Source organism: Apodemus sylvaticus, chromosome 21 (genome assembly GCF_947179515.1).
Source record: "Apodemus sylvaticus chromosome 21, mApoSyl1.1, whole genome shotgun sequence".
NCBI classification, from domain to species: Eukaryota; Metazoa; Chordata; class Mammalia; order Rodentia; family Muridae; genus Apodemus; species Apodemus sylvaticus.
In genome coordinates, this window is record NC_067492.1 from 25,012,059 (window position 1) to 25,033,752 (window position 21,694).

The window sequence follows — 21,694 nt, forward strand, 5'->3', positions numbered from 1 at the left end:
CTTCCTCAGTACCTGTGACATCCTGAATATGAATCTACTCAGAAAAGCCCTCTGGCTTCTCAGGTTGTAACTTCCTGCTCCCTCCTCTTTACCCCAATACTTTCATTGACTGTCACTGCAACAACTCTGAAAATGGTGCCTCCAGGTTTGGAGAGGGGGCATCAGAACCTCTGCTGTGCCTTTCAAGGGGACTAAAGGAAGAGCAGGAATGGGAGGCAGCTTTGCCTCACTTACTGGTCATTGGTTCCCAGCACACGGCCCTCTCAATAGACCTTGGCCTGTCTTAGCGCCTGGCCTGCTCTGCCTACTGTCCTTCAGTATCAAGCTCCTGCAGGGACAGCTGAGGCAAACACAGGTTCTTTTATTGCAATCTTATTTATTTACCACAGATCATATTTTACAATAAATACTTTTATATTCTGTCTCTATATATGACTATATATTTTCTTTTTATATTTATTCCTCTCTCATACATTACATTCCGACTGCAGTTTCACTACATATATTTATAATGAAATGGCTTTGTAGGACTAATGAGGCCATATGTAGAGTAATCAAGAATTTTCAAAGAGGCTTCACTGAGAGGTAGAAGCAGGGGGTTGATAGGGATGTCAAGATGTGGGGATGGGATAGAAAACCTGCTGGTGGTCTGCAGAACAGTGGACCGTAGGCTGAAGGTTTGAGTTGGCCCCATGGTATAGAAGAGAAGGATGAGACCAGGTCCAGACAGACCAATGAGTATGTGGGCTGTTCAAGTGAGTCAGATCATTTGTCGGAACCAAGCCAAACTACTAGAATTTCAAATCACAAGGACTTCTCTGTATGTTGGTCCCTTGATAATAATGCTTGATCACCTGGTAATGGGCAGACATACTGAGTTATCAGATATTCGGTGGCATAGGCCCTCTCCCACCTTCTTTGTTATGACGTGTAGACACAATTCACACCCTTTCTTCCATCGAATGTGTCTGGTAATTTCTTGGGCCTGGCTTTGTTGACCCTGTTGTAATAGTTCCATGTGCTTCCACGGTCTCAACCTTTGATAAGCATTGATGGCGGCACCCCACCTAATTTAGGAGTAAATTATCACCCTGGACTTTGAGGATGGTTCTAGACAGAGGTGTGAGTTAGTAAGGTGCAGATTGGCCTTCCTCCTCAAAATACAGGCACATGCTCCTTGTACAATAGAGTTTCTTGGTGCAAATCACAGTCTGGAAAAGCACTGTTCTACCCAGTGTGGAGAAACAGACTTAGGATGGTATGGAAATAATCTGAAGGAGGAGGAAGTGGGACGGAGAGCAAGGTGCCACAGGCTCCTGAGACTTGAAGAGTCCTGATCCATTGTACACAGTATGAGATCTAGCATGGCTCCTGGCATTCTGGTGAGACAGTACAAAGGGCCCAAGGCCATAGTGGGCTGCTTCCCCCATCTTCACAGAAATCTCTGTGAGAGACTGAACCCTCGCCTACAGGCTCCTGGACAGGCTTCTGAGCAGACAAGTCAGATTCTGATTAACAGCACAGGTTAGGAGCACTGACTGCTCTTCCAGAGGTCCTGAGTTCAATTTCCAGCAAATACATGGTGGCTCAGGACCATGAGTATGGAATCTGATGCCCTCTTCTGGTGTGTCTGAAGACAGTTTACCATACATAAAATAAATAAATAAATCTTTAAAAAAAACAGCACAGGTTGCACCCCAATTTGCCCTTTAATATATAAACATACCCAAATCAGTTAAAAAAAATAAGCTATATGTATGCGCTCATATAATAAACAATAAAGACAGATCTGCACTCCGATGCTGGTCTCTGGAGTCTGAATCCCGGGCATCGTTGTGATCTCCCACTTCCTAGTGCCTGTTTCCACAGCTGGTGCCTGAACAGCGGATTCCCCAACATTTCACAAGCCGGTAAGGGGACATCTCCAAGCATTGTGGGCAACTCCAGCTCTCAACTGAAAGTGGTAAAAGGGATCTCAGAGAGTAAGCAACTCAGATTTTCTGACAGACAATTAAACGAGGTTTATGACAAAGTCTTGGACCTTTGTCCTTGGCTGATACCTGAGAAGGTGTTGCCACCCCTCCCAACTGCCACCCTGGTAATGGCTTCAAAAACTCGGTTGGCAGAAGGGGAGGGAGATGACTCAGGTGAGGCGGCCTTCTGTAAACAAAAGCAAGGCTTCAGAACGGTCTCACACTTTGCCTACAGATAACAGCCAGGCTTTGGGAAAGTCTCCAGCTGTGACTATAAAGATGGGAACATCTCCTGCTGTGTCTGTAAATGAAAAACCATTGATGACACCTCTTGACCTTGTAAAGGCACAGCCCATCCAGGAGGCTTTTCCCCTTCTGCTGGATGAGTTTGAAAACAGAAGTGACTGTGAATCACCTCCTCCTCCTTGCAGACATCTGGACTGTACATGGCCCAGAAAAGATACAGAGACAGGAAGCTTCCCTATTTCTCAGTCACCCCATCACAGCTGATATTTTAAACCTCCAAAGCTTGAATTCGCCTTCCCCGTACAACTCTACTCCTTCCCTACTACTCTAGCAGTCATGCAAACCTTTCTGGAAAATTTGGCCTGGATCTTACCTAGTTTGCCTATCACAGCCGGGCAATTAGTCCCCACCTTTTAGCTCTTAAGGGGGCCTAAAACCACAGAAGATGTCATCGCAGTCACCTCATAGTCTAGAGACACCTGCCTCACAGCTACATCAGGCTTGAGCCCTACACTCGAGATAATCCTCCCATTTCCCTAAACGAGCTGCTTCCCCAATCGATAGCAGCTTCATGTAAGCATTTGGTGCAAACTTGTACTGTTTGTGGACCCTTTCTACCCTTGGGACCCCTCCAGCCAAATGTAGTGAACCCCTGTGGCCTGAGGCTAAATGCTCTATGGCAAATGGGTGTGACACACATTCCAGAATTTGGCCACCTCAAATGTGTACATGCACGTATTGATAACCTGCTCTTCTTACATCTTTGCCTCTGCACAACACAAGGAAAACACAAAAATGATCGCACCATTTGGACTCTCCCCATGTCATGTATGTGGGTGCCAGGTGTTCCACTTCACTGCTAACACTGAATATACTAAATGGGTGTGCAGAAATTTCCATGGACTTTAAGCCTCTGCTTTTAGACCTGTTTCAATGTCTGTCTGTTGGTCTGTCTGTCTGTTGGTTAGACTGTGTCCCTGACTCCCTCAACACAAGAGATCCTGGGCTTTCTCCAGTCAACATTTTTTACCATGTCTCTGGCCTCTGGTGTAAATGTCCTTTGCAGAGGATATGGGGACTTTCCTCCAGCTGGACTACTAAACAGTTTGGACTTAGGTAAAAGCACAAAAAGGTTCAGGAAAATTAAAGAAATTAACTGCTTGGCCCAGAGATTAAAGGAGGTGGAGACCTTCCAATCCCCAAAATAGGACATCCTCCTGAAAGGCCTGGGATCACAGATTGGAGGAGCATATATTGGAAGAACAACACTGTATGAGGGAGGCAGGAGAAACCAGGGCTATAAAGGAAATCCTGCAGTGCTGGGCTATGGGATTGTATAGTCTCTGGGGATGAAACCATAGAGCCAAAGCCAAATCTCAGATGCAAAACACTACCCCATGTTGACTTCTACACCACTTCTTCCAGGAAGTCAGGTGTGGCTGGTTATAAACTCCTGGCTATATATTCTTTGATATAGCTTACTAGGACTTTTGATTCTGAAACTTCTATTCTGGACATGTATAGCAGAACCCATTGAAGTCAGTTTGTGGTAGGGGTGCGGTGGGGTGGGGTTGGCAACGGGCTTAGCTGGTTAGGGAGTTGCTACCAAGCATAATAGCCTAAGTTTGGTCCCTGAACCCATAGGGTGGTTACATAGAACTGACTGCTACAAATTGTCTTCTGACCTTTGCATGTATGTGATCAACCTGGGTGCCCATACATGCACACATCACATAACTAAATAGTAGGAAAGGGTAAAATGTTTGCCAATGGACACATGACTGTGAAGTCAATCTAAACATGAGCTGGCAATATGAGCGGCCACATTGGAGGTGGAGGCAGAAGTGTCAGAATTTCAGTGTCTTTCAATGAAGCTATAATGATCTAATTAGGGTTGGGTGATTGAATGGTATTATCCATTCATTCCTATAGTACTATGTGGGCACAGTACCCCTAAACACAAGGATCTTAGTTCCCTTTGCATTTCTGTGATGAAGTATCCTTACATGGGCAAATTGGTGAAGACGGATTTTATTACAGGCACATAATCAGCCATAGGTGGGAAACCACAGAGGCTGAAGTTTAAGAGAATCAGTGTCTGTGATTGAATCCGTGTCCATAATGGACAAGGGCCCCCAGGATGGACTCGCTCCTTTATGACTATTGTCAGCACAGAGGACTCTTGAGGATGAAAGGCACACTCAGAGCTTCTGCCCTTGTCCTGTTTGTGTTGGCATCATGACTGTGTACCAATTGACAGGAGCCCCGTGACTTCTGATCAAGCTTTCTGCTCCCCGATCTTCACAGCAACACCTGTGTTGGGTTGGTGAGTAGGAGAGCCAGGGATCCTGATGGCTCCACATTGGAGGTCAGGGATCCTGACATTGCAGAAGGACTTCAGATGCCATGTTGTGTCTGTTCAAGAGGCCAGGGAAGGAGCAGAAACTGCAGAGGTGGCTTTGCCCTGCCTGCTGGCTCTTGGCTTCCTGTGTCTTCAGCCTTGTCAGTTCTTCTGCAATGAGAACTTTGCCCCATCCAATCAAATGTCCACACCTACACCCCAAAGGTACAAATTCCTGCCTGGGCCAGGCCAATCTGTTCTGTTTTCTGCTGTGAGAAGCTCATCTGCAGTAGCACAGGTTTAGGCCTCAGATTCAACCATGCCTTTGGCTAGACTTGGTGATTTGCTGTATGTTGTAGCCAGTGGGCTCCTGCTACTCCTCCAGCATATGCATGGTGAGACTATCTACATGAGCAGAGAGGACATAGGTCAGAGCTGGTCTTCAGAGTCAGAGGCTGAGCTTGGGGATGGAAGGCACCAGGGACGGGGAGGGAAAAGGAGCTCTGTGGAGAATGACAAATGACAGTGTGGGGAACTGTGTGCTTTCTAATGTCCCAACAGGGCACACGTGGGTCAGAGATGTCTGAGGTTAACACACACTGAGTAGGCAGCAGGGACAAAAGAACAAGCAGAAGATGTCCCTCCTCTGTGTATGGTTGTGCCTAGAAATCCTACTGAACATGGATAATGACAATAGTTCCTTTATAATGCCAAGTGGCTCTGACCCTGTAACTTTGTGGACTAGGGAAGAGCCCTGTCACTTTGCAAGATGATCAGTGGACACGGTTTCTGTCCCTAGGGAATCCAGATCCTACTGCTGAACTGAAACGACCCAGGTTACCTTCTCCATGTACCATGGTGAAGAGGAGGTAGACAATCCCAGGTGTGATGACAGCTGATGGCATCTCTCCTCTTACAGGCCAGGACTCAGCCAGCCCCATCAGGAACACACACACAGGCCAGGTGAGAGGCAGCCTTGTCCACGTGAAGGACACTAAATCTGATGTCCATGCCTTCCTGGGAATTCCCTATGCCAAGCCTCCTGTAGGACCACTGCGCTTTGCACCTCCTGAGGACCCTGAGCCATGGAGCGGTGTGAAAGACGGGACCGCACAGCCGGCCATGTAAGTCCTGGGACCCAGGGGACTTCAGTCCTCATCTCTAGGCCACACAGCAGTGCTTCCTCCCCCTCAGCTCTATAGCAGTTTTCTGGAGACTATGTGGAACAAAGTGGTACCTTATGGGTACTTGGAACATGAACTGAAGAGCATCATACTGCCCTATAGAAGAATATATGAATGAATGGTATTGTCCATATGTGGGCACAGTACCCCTATACACAAGGATCATAGTTCCCTTTGAATTTCTGTGATGAAGTATCTTTACATGGGCAAATTATTGAAGATGAATTTTATTACAGGTACAATTCCAGTTTATAATCAACCATAGGTGAGAAACCACAGAGGCAGAAGTTTCGCATCACATCCATAACCAGGAACAGAGTTTAAAGGACATATGCATGCCTACTAACCTTCACTTACTCTTTCCATTCTTACACAATCCAGAAGCCCCCTTCCTAGGGAATGGTGCCTCTACCATGGGTAGGACTTCCTTTCTTCCATTTTCACTAGGTGTCTGCAGATGAATTTAGAGGGTGTAAAGGCGATGGAGTTGACCAAGCAGCCTATGTCTGAGGACTGCCTGTATCTCAACATCTACACACCAGCCCATGCTCAGGAGGGCTCTAACCTGCCTGTGAGTGTCAGGCTATGGTCAGCTGGAAAAGAGTTCATTTCTTTCTCTGGAAAACGGGAAGGGAAAAATAATTCTGAGCTCCACTTTAGTTCAGACCCAGATTAGCAGTCTTAAATTTTGGGGTTCAAAAAAGTCATGTCAGTCCATAATAAGATGCCTAAACCTGTGTGTGCGTGTGTCTGTGTGTGTGTGTGTGTGTGTGTTGTGTGTGTGTGTGTGTGTGTGTGACTCAGAGTTCTGGAACTCTGAAAGGTAAGAGGATCTAGGTATTTGATTAAGCCAGGAATTCCTCTATCAACCTGGCAGACCCACTCAAGGTGATGCACAGGGGTTGGTTATTGACATCACACAACTCACTAACTACAAGTTATCTGTTCTGCCAGTGGGATCTGATGGCCATTCTGATTAGCAATCAGGAAAGCCCCTCAGGAATACACTCCTTTTTGCTTCTACTTAGATGGGTCTGAGGGTAATAATGACTTTAATTTAGACCTAGAGTCATGAATCCATACTGAGATTTCCTTTTGGGGAAGTGGGGATGGAAATATGCTCACAGACCTAAAGCACCCCATCGGTGGCTCACTTCCTGAGATCCTGAGGAGATCTGTTTGTAGGTCAACCTGCACAGAACAGAACAGTTGATTACATAGGTGGCATTCTAGATAAGCTTGGGGTGTGCATGGGCCTCCTGGCATCTGAGTTGCTGTCTCCAGGTGATGGTCTGGATCCACGGTGGGTCACTGGTTCTAGGATCTGCTTCCATGAATGATGGATCTATACTGGCAGCCACTGAGGAAATAGTAATTGTTGCCATCCAGTATCGCTTGGGTATCCTTGGCTACTTCAGGTAAGCCTGGGACTGGGCTGGGTAATGGGGACCAAGTAGCACATGGGCAGACATGCATGCTTCTTCCTGATCCTTCACAGCACTGGAGACCAGCATGCCACAGGCAACTGGGGATACCTGGACCAAGTGGCTGCCCTTCGCTGGGTGCAGAAAAATATTGCTTACTTTGGAGGCAACCGTGACAGGGTCACTATATTTGGTGGCTCAGCAGGAGGCACAAGTGTGTCTTCCCATGTTGTGTCCCCCATGTCCAAAGGACTCTTTCATGGAGCCATTATGCAGAGTGGAGTGGCCCTGCTGCCTGACTTCATCTCTGACACGTCTGAAGTGGTCTACAAGGTAAGTGCCCTCAACAACACCAGCTACCTCTCAATCTTTTCCTCTGGTGCTCTGGTGTTCAGGTAACTGGATTTTATGTATGCTGAGCAAGACATAGGACAGCAAACCTCTATGCAGTGGGTTCTGACATTAGCAAAAACATTTAAACATTTCTTCCTAATTTGTTTCTTACCATTCTGAGTAAGACTGTTGACACAAGCTCCTTGGAGAGGAACAGGGTTATTTCAGCTCACAGTTAATAATCTTTCTTGATGGGAAGTGTACATTCAGACATGTACCTGGAAGCCAGAACTGAATCAGAGGCCAAGGAGTAACATGCTTACTGGATTGTTACCTATGGTGTTCTCAGCTAGATTTATTGTACAACCCAGAACCCCTGCCCTTGGCTGACACGGCCCACAGTGAGGTGGGCTCTTCTCCATCAGTCATTCCTCAGGAAAATGCCCAGACCTGCCTATGGGCCAGTCTGATAGAAGCAATATTTTCAGCTTAAGTTCCTCTTCCCAGATGATCCTGGCTTGTGTTGAGTTGATAAAAAGGAAATCTACTAAGAACACATAAATTGAGGGAAAAGAACAGCTGGTAAAAATATTTGCTGTACAGACGTGAGGTCCCAACTTCAAATCCCCTGAATCCATGCAAAGCTGGTAGTTTTAATATGTTTTAGAATGTCCAGTGTTCCTATGGAGATACAGGAAACAAAGACAGAAGACTCCCTGGAAGGTCATAAGCCAACCAAACTGGTGTAGACAAATGTGAATAAGAGATATGGTAACGTGTAACAGCTGAGATTATTCTCTGACCTTTACAGACAAAATGTAATACACCATACCTATTGTCACCCATGAGTAACACACACACACACACACACACACACACACACACACACACACACACACACACACTGAAGCAACAGCAAAACAATTCACAGGTAGAAGGTCCTTTCCCAGCAGTCAATTCTGAAAAACAGAAAATGTGAACAAGTCCACTCACTCCTTTCATACACAACAAACACTAGGATGTGGTATTTACTGGTAATGACATCTACTGGAATAAAAAAGACTCTGCTCCCTGCTGGGAGGGATGAGCTAACCATTGTCTGTTCCATTTACAGACAGTAGCCAACCTGTCTGGTTGTGAAGCCAAGGACTCAGAAGCCCTGATGCACTGCCTGCGAGCAAAGAATAAACAAGAGATCCTGGCTATTAACCAGGTTGGGAGAATTGTGTGTCTTGCAGGACCTGATGAAGGGTGTGGGATTACCATCAATTACTTACTACTCAAATATGCAAACTCATCTCCATGATTTCGTGTCCTTTTAGTACAGTGTGCAAAAAAGAATAAGAGAATCTAATTTTGATGTAGAGTTTCTCCTAGAGTGTGCATAGCATACTAAGATGAGATAGGATATAGGGATTGCTGTGGATATTCATGGGCATTAGAATATTTATAGGATTGATCTTCAGCACTGACTGTCAATGTATATAGGTCTTCAAGATGATCCCTGGTGTGGTGGATGGGAACTTCCTACCCAAGCATCCTCAGGAGCTGTTGGCCTCTAAGAATTTTCACCCTGTCCCCAGCATCATTGGTGTCAACTCAGATGAATGTGGCTGGGGAATCCTCACGGTGAGAACTAGTTCTAAGTCACTGAGAACATAAACCCAACTGGTGATAGGTAGGAACTCAGAGATACTTTGATGTAGTTCCAAACCACGCAATGCTTAAGACTATCCTCTGCCTCCCAGATCAAGGACCTTGATCATATCATAGAGAAGATAACCAGAGAGACCCTGCCAGTTGTTCTGAAGAGCACAGCAGCACAGATGGTGAGAGACCTCGGCTCCTGTCTTGATAGAGAGTTCCTGTATATTTACCTAGATCTCTCTCTCTCTCTCTCTCTCTCTCTCTCTCTCTCTCTCTCTCTCTCTCTCTCTCTCTGTGTGTGTGTGTGTGTGTGTGTGTGTGTGTGTGTGTGTTCCTGTGCAGGATCACCCCAAAGCTTCTGCCTTTCCCCCTAGACCCTCTTTTATCCCTGGTCACATTCCTTATTTGGAGGCTGCTGTCTGCCTCTCATCATTCTTTCTGATTCCTATTGGTGTAGATGCTCCCTCCAGAATGTAGTGACCTGATAATGAAAGAGTACATGGGGGACACTGAGGACTCAGAGATCCTGCAAGCACAGTTCAAAGAGATGCTGGCAGACTTCACGTTTGTGATCCCTGCTCTCCGAGTGGCACATTTCCAGCGTGAGTACATCTGGGACAAGAGCAAGGACAGGGAGTGCTCAGAGCTGTGGGACCCTGGTGAGCTGTGCAGTGTCCAGACCGGACCAATGTCTTGATTGGGTCTCTGATAACAGGCAGCTTTCCTCCATTAAATCTTTACGTCTAGTGTAAAGGCTGGCATCCTATCCAGGTCTAGAAGAGGAAAAATGTTAGTTACATTCAAGGTCTTGTCAATCACGCAACGTGGAATGTCAGGGTCCCTGTTTAACCAAGGTTTCCCATATCCAAAGCTCCAGTCTGAAGCTCACCACTCAACTGTGATTCCAGATAACTGTTGATCAAGGTTTCTTGTCACCAAAGGTTAAGCAGATCAGCTCCATATGAGAAATCATGATGTCAACATGTATCATCTCCAGGTTCCCATGCTCCTGTCTACTTCTATGAGTTCCAGTATCTGCCCAGCTTCGTCAAGCATGTCAGGCCGTTCTATCCCAAGGCAGACCATGGTGATGACATTCACTTCATCTTTGGCTCCTATTTCTGGGGCTTGAAATGTGAGTCTTTCATGTTTTGCTAGAGCTGAATGGAACATCAGATGATTTTCCCAGTGGTTATTGAGCTCCTTGTCCAGTTGGAGAAGAGAGTCTGTGAGGGAACAGGAACAAGTGTTTACCATATCTGAGCTTTAAAAAGATCCACACTCTCCCTAAAATATATTAGGGTTAGATTATGAACCTTTCCTTGTCTAGCTTACACTAGAAGGAACGAGAGCACACTGGTATAGAAATGAACCTGAGAAACTGCAAGTAGTGCGTTGACTGGATCTTGGATTCTGAGTGCAAGGGAAGAGGCTATAAACCAGGCCTAGGGTTTGCCATCAGGCTGTGGTTGCTGCAGGGAGCATGGGTTGGCACCTGCATGGGGCTAGGACTTAGACTCTTGTTCTCCTCTGTCTGCAGTTGACCTCACTGAGGAGGAGGAGTTGCTGAAGAGGAGGGTGATGAAGTACTGGGCCAACTTTGCAAGAACTGGGTGAGAACACACCCCTTCCTCAACCTCCTTATTTTCAAGTCTCCTTCTAGGGTCCCAATGTTACATTAGTATGCATGTTTACTTAATTACATGATAGTCTTCAAGTCAGGGCACACTCAGGCAGATACCTTCTAGCTTTCACTCACTGTTCATCCCACGGAGACAGGGCGGGTGAGTTACACTATTGTGGTACTGTTCTTTAGATTTTGTGTCTGAGAAGGAGACACAAAACTAGCCTGCTGCCCTTGCTTCACCTGGAGTAGACACTGGTGGTGACACTTGTATCTATATGAGTACACCAGTCCATCTGTCCCCTGAGGCCCTTGGTCTGCTCATCCACTGCTCTGACCAAAGAAGGGGATCAGGCTTTGGAACAGAGTGACCTCACTCTACCCTGCTGCCTGGCATATCCACAGGAACCCCAACAGCGAGGGTCTTCCCTACTGGCCTGTGATGGACCAAGATGAGCAATACCTGCAGCTGAACACCCAGCCTGCTGTGGGCCGAGCCCTGAAGGCCAGAAGGTTGCAGTTCTGGACCAAGACTCTGCCCCAGAAGATCCAGGAGCTAAAGGATTCTCAGGACAAGCATGCAGAGCTGTAGAGTCCTCTGTCGGGAAAGGTGTATGAGAATGAAAGCAGATTGGAAAATTCTGAGGTTTCAAAGTCCATTTATCTGTATTTATTTGCTCCAACAAGTATATAACCATTTCTAACCTCAGCATTTGTCCTTTCAGACATGTATGAAAACCACTCTGTGTGTTGTTTCTTATTATTCTGGGCAAACATTCATTAGAGTCAATAAAAGCTCTCAAAACAATGTGGATGTGTGAGCCCCAAAATACCCCAACTTCTATAACACTTCATTGAGACGAGGCTTCTCTTTCCTTCCTTCCTTCATTTCTCTCTTCCTTCCTTCCTTCCTTCCATTACCTTCCTCTCATCCTCACGCTTTTCTTAAGTTCCAGACCCTCTTCACATGAAGTGGATGATTCAGGGTCTATGGACTGCAGCAACTGACTGCACCAAATCCTGTACCTTCTCTCTGCAAGTTCATGTCTTCTCATATATGCAATTACCATTAGAAAATCTACTTTCCGTAAGTCTTTTTGCCTTCAGAATTCTGTTCCTAACATTGTATCATAAAACAGCATTGACTATAAATAGGTATTAGTATCTGTGTCCTCAGATGTGTGGGGCTGAAATAGGAGAATTATATAAATCTGAGAAAAGATAACAAGACCCACATCGCTGAAACAAACACAATATCATAACCTCAGTATCTTACAAGCAGTTACAAATATACAGCTTAAAGATTGAGAAATTCAGGTTCAAGATGCACACCGATTTGCTGTGTGGTGACAAACACTTCTCTGGGATATCAGTCTCAAGGATTACTACTTGTGCCCTCTCCTGGTAGGATGTGTAAACACAGCCATTACAAGGATAATATTAAGTCCTTGCTGACTTGAACTGGGGACAGGGAAGGCCTTCCTCTCAGTGAGACTGACCACTTAGGATGTCTCCATTCTGTATGCACATGACTGATTAAAGTGCCTACTGTCGGCATGCCTCTACTCGTGAGCACTGCACATACACACTAAACCAGAAACAGACACTCAGAATATGCTTTAGACCTTTAATAATTAACTCATTTTAGTACCTTGAGTGTGGATTGATTTTATGGTGCTAGGGATTGGTCTTAGGACTTGTGATTGTTAGGCAATGGTTCTACCTCTGAACTCTGTCTTCAGACTACTGTGGATTGTTTACATGCAATTAAATTAATCTATCTTAGGTGTGTAGTTTAGTAAGCCATGAGTAAATTCTCTGCTTCCCTCAGACTCTCTTCCTGCCATTCAGTATCCTAACCCTGCTTCAGAGTAAACATGACATTTCTTTATCTTTCTATACTGGGACTTGTCTCAAATCCAACATAATTAGAACATTTTGCAACTTGTTAGGTCACTTCACATAATGTTTTTTTTTCCCCTTATTGTGGAATGCCATCCAAGTGTGCACACAACACATTTTATCCACTTACCAGTCTATGCACAGATGTTGTCCTTGTGAATTAGCTCTTCTTTCTGAAGACCCAGTTTCTATATAGCCCAGGAGGGGCCTGAACACATAATCTCACTGTCTTGCCTTCCTGAGTGGTTGGATTACAGGAATATAGGGCCTCCCATTGCAGGTTTGGGTTTTAATAAGCCGTATGGATATTTTCACTCATGATGTCAGGTGATCACATGTATTAAATTTTTGAATTTAAAAGCTAGAGCAGAATTGCTAAGTCATGAGACACATGTTAAGCATTTAAAGCAGTTATAAGGCCAGGGTTATAGCAGTGGCAGACAGCTTCCCCTATATGTACAAAGGCCTGGGCACCATAAAAATAAGATAAAGCCAGATCAGATAACATAGGCTTTCAATCCTAGCTACTCAGAGAGCTGAGAGGCTAGGGATCCCAAGGTAAGACCTGCCTGAGCTATCCAGCAAACTCAAGACAAACCTGGAAAATTTAGTTGTAGTCTGTCTCCACATGGCTGCCAGAGGTGACTGAGCACACATTTTTTTTTTAAAAATTAATTATTTAATTTATTTATATTTCAAATGTCCCCCTTACCCATCCCCTCTCCAGAAGCCACCACCCCATTCCCCTTTCTTTACCTCTAAGAGGGTCCTCCCTCACCTACCCACTTCCTTTTCACCCTGCTAGATTCCCCCTTCTCTGGAACATCAAGCCACCAACGGATCAAGCACAACTCTTCCCACTGAGGCCAGAAAAGTCAGTTGTCTGCCCGCTTTGTTTGGTGGCTTAGTCCCTAGGAGCTCTGAGTGCTCTGGTTGATCCATACTGTTCTTCTTCCTTTGTGTTGCAATCCCCTTCAGTTCCTTCAGTCCTTCCCTTAACTCTTCCACAGGGATCCCCAAGCCAATTGGCTTGGGTATTGCATCTGGGTATTGGCTGTAAGTATTGCATCTGTCTCAGTCAGGTGCTGGCAGAGCCTCTCAGAGGACAGCCATGCCAGGCTCCTGCATCAGCACATCTTGGCATCAGCAATAGTGTCAGAGTTTGATGTCTGTGCATGGGGTAGATCCCAAAGTGGGGCAGTCCCTGGATGATCTTTCCTTCAGTCTCTGATCCATTTTTGTCCATGAATATCCTTTAGACAGGAAAAATTCTGGGTTAAAAATATTGAGATGGCTGGTTGGCCCCATCCCTCAACTGGGGGCCATGTCTATGTACTGGAGGTAGTCTCTTCAGATTTTCTCTCCCTGATGTTGGACATTTCAGCTAATGTTATCCCCACTGGGTCCTGGGAGCAATTGAACATACCTTTAATGTAGCATTTAGGAAACAGAAGCAGGTATATCTCTGAGTTCTGGGACATCCTGGTCTACAGAGAAAGTTCCTGGATGGCCAGGGCTACACAGAGAAACATCGTCTTGAAAAAAAAGTACAAAACAATCTAAAAAATATAATTTTACTTAGTGGTTTATTAAAGAAGGTAGCTTAAGAAAGAAAGAGGAAAAAAGAAGAGAGAGGAGGAAGAAGAGGAAAATGGGGAGGAACAGGAAGAGGAGGAGAAAACATCAGCCTAGGTACAAAATTGGAAAATCTTCACCAACCCTACATCTGACAGAGGCTCACTATCCAAAATATATAAAGAACTCAAGAAGTTAGACACAAACAACCCAAGTAACCCAATTTTTAAAAGGGGTACAGAGCTGAACAGAGAATTCTCAACAGAAGAATCCCTAATGTCTGAGAGACACTTGAAATGTTCAATATCCTTAGTCATCAAGGAAATGCAAATTAAAATGACTCTGAGATTCCACCTTAACACTCATCAGAATTGCTAAGATCAAAGATATCAAGAGACAGCACATGCTGGTGAGGATGTGGAGTAAGAGGAACTCTCCTCTACTGCTGGTGTGAGTGCAAACCTGTACAACCACTTTGGAAATCAATTGGGCTTTTTCTAAAAACGTTGGGATAGTGCTGTCTCAAGACCCAGCTATACCACTCCTGGGTATACTTTAAAGATGCTCCACCATCCCACCAGGACACTTGCTCAACTCTGTTCAGTTAGCTTTATTTGTAATAGCTGCAAACTAGAAGGAACCCTCAACTGAAGAATGGATAAAGTAAATGTGGTTCATTTACACAATGGAATACTCTCAGCTATTAAAAACAAGGACATTATTAATTTTTTCAGGCAAATGGGTGGAACTAGAAAGTATCATTCTGAGTGAGATAACCCAGACCTAAAAGGACATGCATGATATGTACTCATAAGTGGATATTATTTATAAAGTAAAGGACAACTATCCTATAACCCATAGAACAAAAGAAGCCAAAATAACCCAAGGAAATGCTTGGGTTTTTCTCAGAAGAGGAAATAAAGCAGATATCAAGGTGGATGGAAGGAGGGAATTAGGTAGGAGAGGTAAAGAGGAGGGCAGTCAGGCTATGAGGTTATCAGGTGTAGGGAGAGCAGAGGAGGAAAAATAGAATTCAGTGGTGGTGGTGGGCCATCTCTAGGACATGCCAGAGACCTGGGAGGGGAGGAGGCCCCAGGGAGTATATGGGGGGTGATTCTAGATGAGGCTCTTACCAAGTGGCCACTTCCTGTTCCCAGGCAAGACTTCCAGTGGACGAATAAGGACAGCAACCCATCCACAAAACCTTCAACTTCTCCCAGTTCCTCCTCACCTCATCTCCATCCAGATTTATGACCTTTCTGTCTCTCACTGGAAGAGAACAGGCTTCTAAGAGATAATATCGAAATATAGAAAAATACAAAAAGATAAAAACAAAAGATATCTGCCGCGGTGGCCCATTGACGTCTGTAAAAATGATATTTTACAGACAGAGGCAAAAAAGAAAAATGTCTCCTGGGAATAACGAAACTCTCTGTATATTTAGAAGCTGATAATCTCACCTGGCAATTCTTACGTACAACTGTACTCTCTTACTTTCTGGCTATTTAAGATGGGCCCTTAGTTCTCAAGTAGCAGTTTGCCCTGACTTCCTCCTTTTCTCTCTTCACAGATTCCTATGGCCTGGCTGATAATCCGGTCTTTGAAGTCGATTCACTGACTGCCAAACTCCCTTTTAAGAATTGCAATGCTTTGCCTCATAGTTGTTTACATAATTACTACCTTCCAACCACATGCAGGTTTTTATGGCTGTGCGTATGTATATGAGGATGGCTCTGGCACTCTGGTACTGAAAGCATTGATTTAGTCAGGAAGCTTTGTTTTACAAGGTAAAAGGCTAAATGTTAGATAAGGATTTCTCACAAGAACTTGTTAAAGACCCAGGTGGTATAAGAAACTTCAAACTCTTTGAAGGTTTACTGTAAACTATGAGTGACTTTATATGCTAATCAGGTAGTTTGATGGCATCTGTAAATTGATCTTCTGTATCTGTTACTTGAGAAACTTTGTACCTGATTGATTTTACATTTCCTTGTACCAAATGGCTATGATAATTGTGCCTGCCTCACTGGCTACATCTTTTGAAATGGTAATACCAATTCTTCGTGTATAAAAATCCTTGCCTTAGAGCTCCAAAATACATTCAGTTCAAACTGCCTCTGTGTGTGTGTGTGTGGTTTGTTCTGTCTGTCATCTCAGCCGGACCTGTGCCTTCCTGGACCAAGAGGACCCTGGTTATCCCACAGCAAACCCATGGTCTGTAACAGATATCACATCAAAGTTGGACAGGGGAAACCAACAAAAGAATAAAACCCAAGAGATGGCAGTAGAATTAGAGACACTCTCATCCACACATTCAGGAATAAAAAAAAAAATCAAAACAAAATAAAATAAAGCAAACAAAAAAATTAATCCATAATATTTACTGGAAACTCTGGTGCTGAGCTGGGCCTAGTGTCCCAGTCCCTGGAGTTCTCTGTGCTTTGCTCATGTTGATTTTGAGGGCCTTGTTTTCTTGGTGTCCTCTGTCCCCTCAGGCCTCACAGTCTTTCTGCCTCCTCTCCTGCAGGGTTCCCTGGAAACTGAGGAACACATCCCATTTAGGGCTGAATGTTCCAAGATCTCTCACTGTCTGTGTAGTGTCTCTGCACAGTGGGTCTCTCTGTTTTTTCCCATTTGCAGCAGAAGGACGTTTCCCTGATGATAGTTGAGCTAGGCCTGGGTCTATGAGTACAGCAGAAGAGATATTAGGAGTCAATCACTCCTTTCTTTCGACTATGAATATTTTTGTTTTACCCTAGGTCCTTGGGATATCTAGTCTCTGGTTCTTGGGCACCAGCCAGTGTTAAATATGAGTTCTATCTCAGGGAATAGACCTTGGTTGATCAGATATTGGTTGATCACTTCTACAGCTAGGTGCCACCATTGCTCCAAGAGAACTTCCAAGAAGGAAACCATTGTAGATCACAGTTTGTGGCTGGTTTGGTGTTTGTGGCTCTTTTGGTACCACACAAGAGTACCTTTCTGTAATGAAGACACTAGAATGATGGGCAAGGACACTATGCAGGCACCCTTCTCTGTTCAATGACTTGTTTAGGTGTCCTTAGCAGTGAAACCTTGCTGTCAGTTTGTAGAGAGAAACATATAGTGTTAGGAGTTGTTTGGGATATTTTAGGCTAACAACCCAATTACAACTGAATTAGATGTAACTTAATCTTGATATTGAAGCTTCATTTGCTGACAAAAGATGGCCAGTTGACACTCTGCCTCCCCCATTATTTGACAATTTCATTAGTCACCATCATATACATACATATTTTAGAAAGTATTTACTGTATTAGGTTTCCATAGTACCCTTAAAATACCCTTTAGTTTTGTCTGTCTCTCCCTGTATTCCCTCCTTCAACACCCCTGCTTACCTTCATCGCTTTAACCTCCAATTCTTTCTCTGCTTCCATCCACAATTATCTATTACATTGCCCTTTCCTAACGAGATCACTCTGTTCCCTCTAGTCTTTTGCTCTATTCCTACCCTCTGTGACTCTATGGATCATGGTTTACTTATCATTGACCATACAGCTAATTTCTACATATAAGCAAACACATACAATACTTGATTTCTGGATCTGGGTTGGATACTTTACCCAGGATGATTTATTCTAGTTCCATCTGGTTGCCTGAAATTTTCAGGATTTCATATTTTTTAACAGCTATGTAATGCTCCATTGTGCAAATGTACCAGTTTTCTTTATCCATTCATCTATTGAAGGGCATCTGGGTTGATTCCAATTTCATGCTATTATGGATAGAGCAGCAATAAATATGGTTGAGTGAGTGTCTCTGGCAGAATGAATCATCTTTGCGTATATGCCCTGGAATTTGGTGTAGATAGATTCCCATCTTCCCTAGGAACCACCACACTGATTTAATAAGGCCTGTACAGGGTTTCACTCCCACCAGCAATGGAGGAGTGCACCTCTTACTCCACATCTTCACAAACATGAGCTGTCACTTGTTTTGTTAATCTTAGCCATTGCCACAGGTGTAAGGTGAAATCTCAAAGTACTTCTGATTTGCATTTCCCTGATAGCTAAGGATGTTGAAGATTGCTTAAGTGTTTCTCAGTCATTTGAATTTCCTCTATTGTGAATTCTCTATTAAGATCTGTATCCCATTTTTAATTGGGTTATTTGCTTCTTTGATATCTTGTTTCTTGAGCTCTTTATGTATTTTGGATACTGTCTGCCAGACGTGTAATTGGTAAACATTTTATCCCATTCTGTTGGTTGTCTGTCTGAATAACAGTGTCCTCTGCCATGTACAGTTTCTCAGTTTCATGAGGTTTCACTTATTAATTGTTGATCTTAGTGCCTGTGCTAATGGAGTTCTGTTCAAAAGCTCCTTTCCTTTGCCAATTAGTTCAAGGCTATTCCCCACTTTGTTTTCTATCAGATTCAGTGTATCTGTTTTGTTGTTGTTGTTGATGATGATCATGATCATGATGATAATGATAATGATGATGATGGCTTTGATCCACTTGGAGTTGATTTTTGTGCAGGGTGATAAATATGGATTGAATTGGAAATGTCTACAAACAGCCATCAACTTGACCAGCTCTATTTGTTGAAGATGTCTTTTTTCCAAGTGTGTACTTTTGTCCTTTTCATCAAAAAACATGTCTCCATAGCTGTGTGGACTTATGTCTGGGATTCCAATTGAATTCCATTGGTCAACATGTCTGTTTTGGGTGCCAATAGTATGCTGTCATTGTAAATTATTGTTATCATCATCATTATTGATAGTTTTGTAGTACAACTTGAAATCTGGAATGCTAATACTTCAAGGAGTTCTTTTATTATTCCAGGTTGCTTTATCTAATTTGGTGTGTGTGTGTGTGTGTGTGTGTGTGTGTGATTCCATATGAAGGTGGAAATTGTCCTTTCTAGTTCTGAGAAGAATTGCACTGGAATTCTTGTGGGTAGTGCATTGAATCAATAGATTTCTTTTCATAGGATTTTTTGCTATGTTGATCATAGCAATTCCCATGAGCATGGGAGACTTTTGCATCTTCTAAATATGTTCTTCAAATTCTTTCTTCAGAGACTTGAAGTTTTTATCTTGAGTTACCTCGGATATTGTATAGTATTTCCAGCTATTGTGAAAGATATTTCCTTGATTTATCAGTCACTTGTCTTTGTATACAGGAGGGTGGCTGATTTTGTGAACTAATTTTGTATCTAGCTACTTTGCTGAAAGTGTTTGCCAACTCTAGACATTTTCTGGTGGAGTTTTTCAGGTCACTTATGCCTACTCTCATGTCATCTGAAAATACAGGTGCTTTGTCTTCTTCCTTTCCAATCTGTATCCCCTTGATATCTTTCAGTTGTCTTAATGCTCTAGCTTAGAATTCAAGTGCTGTAATGAATAGGCATGAAAAGAGTGGACAAATTTGTCTTGTCCCTAATTTTGGTGCAATTGTTTTCAGTTTCTCTCCATTTAATTTTGTGTTGCCTATGGGCTTGCTCTAAACGGCCTTTATTACATTGAGGTGCATCTGTCATCTCTTCAGAAATTTTATCATGTACACATATTGGGCTATACCAAAGATCTTTTCTGCATCTAAAGAGATGACCATGTGGGTTTTTTTTTTCAGTTTGTTTGTTTGATACATTACTGTTACCAATTTATCTGTGTTGAGCTATCCCTGCATCTCATGGATAGAATCTACTTGATCATGGAGGATGATCTTTTGATGTGTTCTTGGATTCAGATTGCAAGTATTTGGTTATTTTCGTAACTATGTTCATGAGGGAAGTTATGGTTTGGGTATCAGAGTAACTATCATTTCATAAAATGAATTGGACAAGGTTCCTTCTGTTTCTATTTTGTGGAATACTTTGAGGATTAGTGGCACTAGCTCTTATTTGAAATTCTTATAGAATTATCCACTAAAAATATTTGACCTTGTGCTTCTTTTGGTTGGGAGTGTTTTAATGAGCCCACTTCTATTTCACTAGGGGTTATAGATCTGTTTGAATTGCTTATCTTATTTAACTTTGGTAAGTGGTCCTGGGAAAATTATCTTTTTCTTTTAGCTTTCAAAATTGGAGAAGTACAGGTTTTTAAAGTACATTCTTATGATTCTCTGGAATTACTCAGGGTCTGCTGTTATGTCCCTTTTTTTTTCATTTCTAGTTCTGTTAATTTGAATCTTCTCTCTTCACCTTTTAATTTTTTTTGATAAGGGTTTGTAGAAATTACTGATTATTTTTTAAATAACCATCTCTTTGTTTTATTAAATTGTTGGTATTTTTTGTTTGTTTCTGTATTATTTATGTTATCCCTGGATTTGATTACGTCTGCTATCTACTTGTTTTGAATGTAATTCCATCTTTTTGTTCTAGAGCTTTCCAGGTATGCTGCTAAGTTACTAGTGTAAAATCTTTCAAAATTTTTATGTGGGTCCCTAGGACTTTGAATTTGCCTTCAATATATCCCTTAGGTTTGGATATATTGTATATTTATTTTCATTCAATTATACAAAAAAGTCTGTAATTTTTTCTAAATTCTGTCTTGACCCTTAATTAATAAGTATATGTATATGGGGGTGGGGTGGAATTAACCAGGCAGTGGAGGCCAGGAGGCCCAACTCTGCAAAGTGTCCCTCAAGTGCACTGACTGGCAAGAAATTGGTGGAGCAGTGTCAAGCTAGCTGTTCATAGGGCCCTGTAACTGCCCGAAGTTACATCGAATGGTTAACCAGGTTACCTGGAAGGAAAGCTGGGGATAGAACAGAGTGGTGAGAGAAATATGAAGCCAAGACAAATTTCCTGATCAAGGCTCAAAGTTTAATGGGGGTCTCCAAATATGTATAGGGGGGAACCCTTCCCCCCAAAGTCTGGAGACTCTCGCAGAAGTGGTTCGCTTGCTCTGCAGGTGGCTAGTGTGAGGTGGCTAGTGCCTCTCAGGAACCTGCAGGTCCTTGGAGAACAATGGCCTTCGCCTTTGTCTGAGTGCTCCACCCTAGGTGGAGGGCTAGTGGCTAGCACAGGAATTCTCACTCAAAGGCTGGAGAGGAACTTCACCTTGGTCAATGTCAAATTCCTGCCAGGTGGCATGTCACCCCAATATGGCTCTCTACAGGGTCCTCACACACTTTCATTGGGAAGCAGGAAACTCTTGGCGGCCCCTAAGTCTCCTCAGAATAGAATGTCAAACCCAGTACCAGACAATAGAGGTCAGATGACCACCTGTGAGCAAACTCAGCTCAGTTGATTTGCCCCAAGAGAACCAGAATGTGAAGGATTGGTGGGGCAGGATTCTAAGCTGGCTGTTCTTGGGGTCTCACAGGCCTCCAGAAGGAACAAGACACTCTTGGGGTCCCTAAGGTCTCCTCTAGATGGCAGAGCAAGACCAGAGACAGACAATGGAGATCAGGGGACCATGTGTGTGCAACTCACCTCTCATAGCTGTGTCTAGGTGCACAA

At 43.5% G+C, this 21,694-nt stretch overlaps 1 protein-coding gene across 3 annotated transcripts; it reads left to right on the plus strand.

Annotated features, from left to right (window-relative positions):
- The first annotated feature begins 4,879 nt into the window (after positions 1-4,879).
- Positions 4,880-11,364, plus strand: LOC127671928 (pyrethroid hydrolase Ces2a-like). Of its 3 annotated transcripts, none has more exons than XM_052167050.1 (12): positions 4,880-4,955; positions 5,480-5,684; positions 6,192-6,315; positions 7,029-7,162; positions 7,243-7,505; positions 8,620-8,714; positions 8,990-9,130; positions 9,250-9,330; positions 9,606-9,750; positions 10,146-10,283; positions 10,689-10,761; positions 11,178-11,364. In XM_052167050.1, the coding sequence occupies exons 1-12, from the start codon at positions 4,880-4,882 to the stop codon at positions 11,362-11,364; spliced, it is 1,662 nt and encodes a 553-aa protein (XP_052023010.1). The 3 variants fall into 3 exon arrangements, with proteins under 3 accessions (XP_052023010.1, XP_052023009.1, XP_052023011.1); XM_052167049.1 differs by having other exon boundaries at positions 7,243-7,501; positions 8,616-8,714; XM_052167051.1 differs by lacking the exon at positions 8,620-8,714 and having other exon boundaries at positions 7,243-7,501.
- Positions 11,365-21,694: the final 10,330 nt, after the last annotated feature.

Excerpts from the sequence above, each read along its gene's own strand:
- LOC127671928 (XM_052167050.1), top strand. The coding sequence starts at position 4,880 with ATGCCTTTGGCTAGACTTGGTGATTTGCTGTATGTTGTAGCCAGTGGG. Across the intron at positions 4,956-5,479 it reads ACTCCTCCAGCATATGCATG|GCCAGGACTCAGCCAGCCCC; the intron begins GTGAGACTATCT and ends CTCCTCTTACAG. Across the intron at positions 5,685-6,191 it reads GGGACCGCACAGCCGGCCAT|GTGTCTGCAGATGAATTTAG; the intron begins GTAAGTCCTGGG and ends CATTTTCACTAG.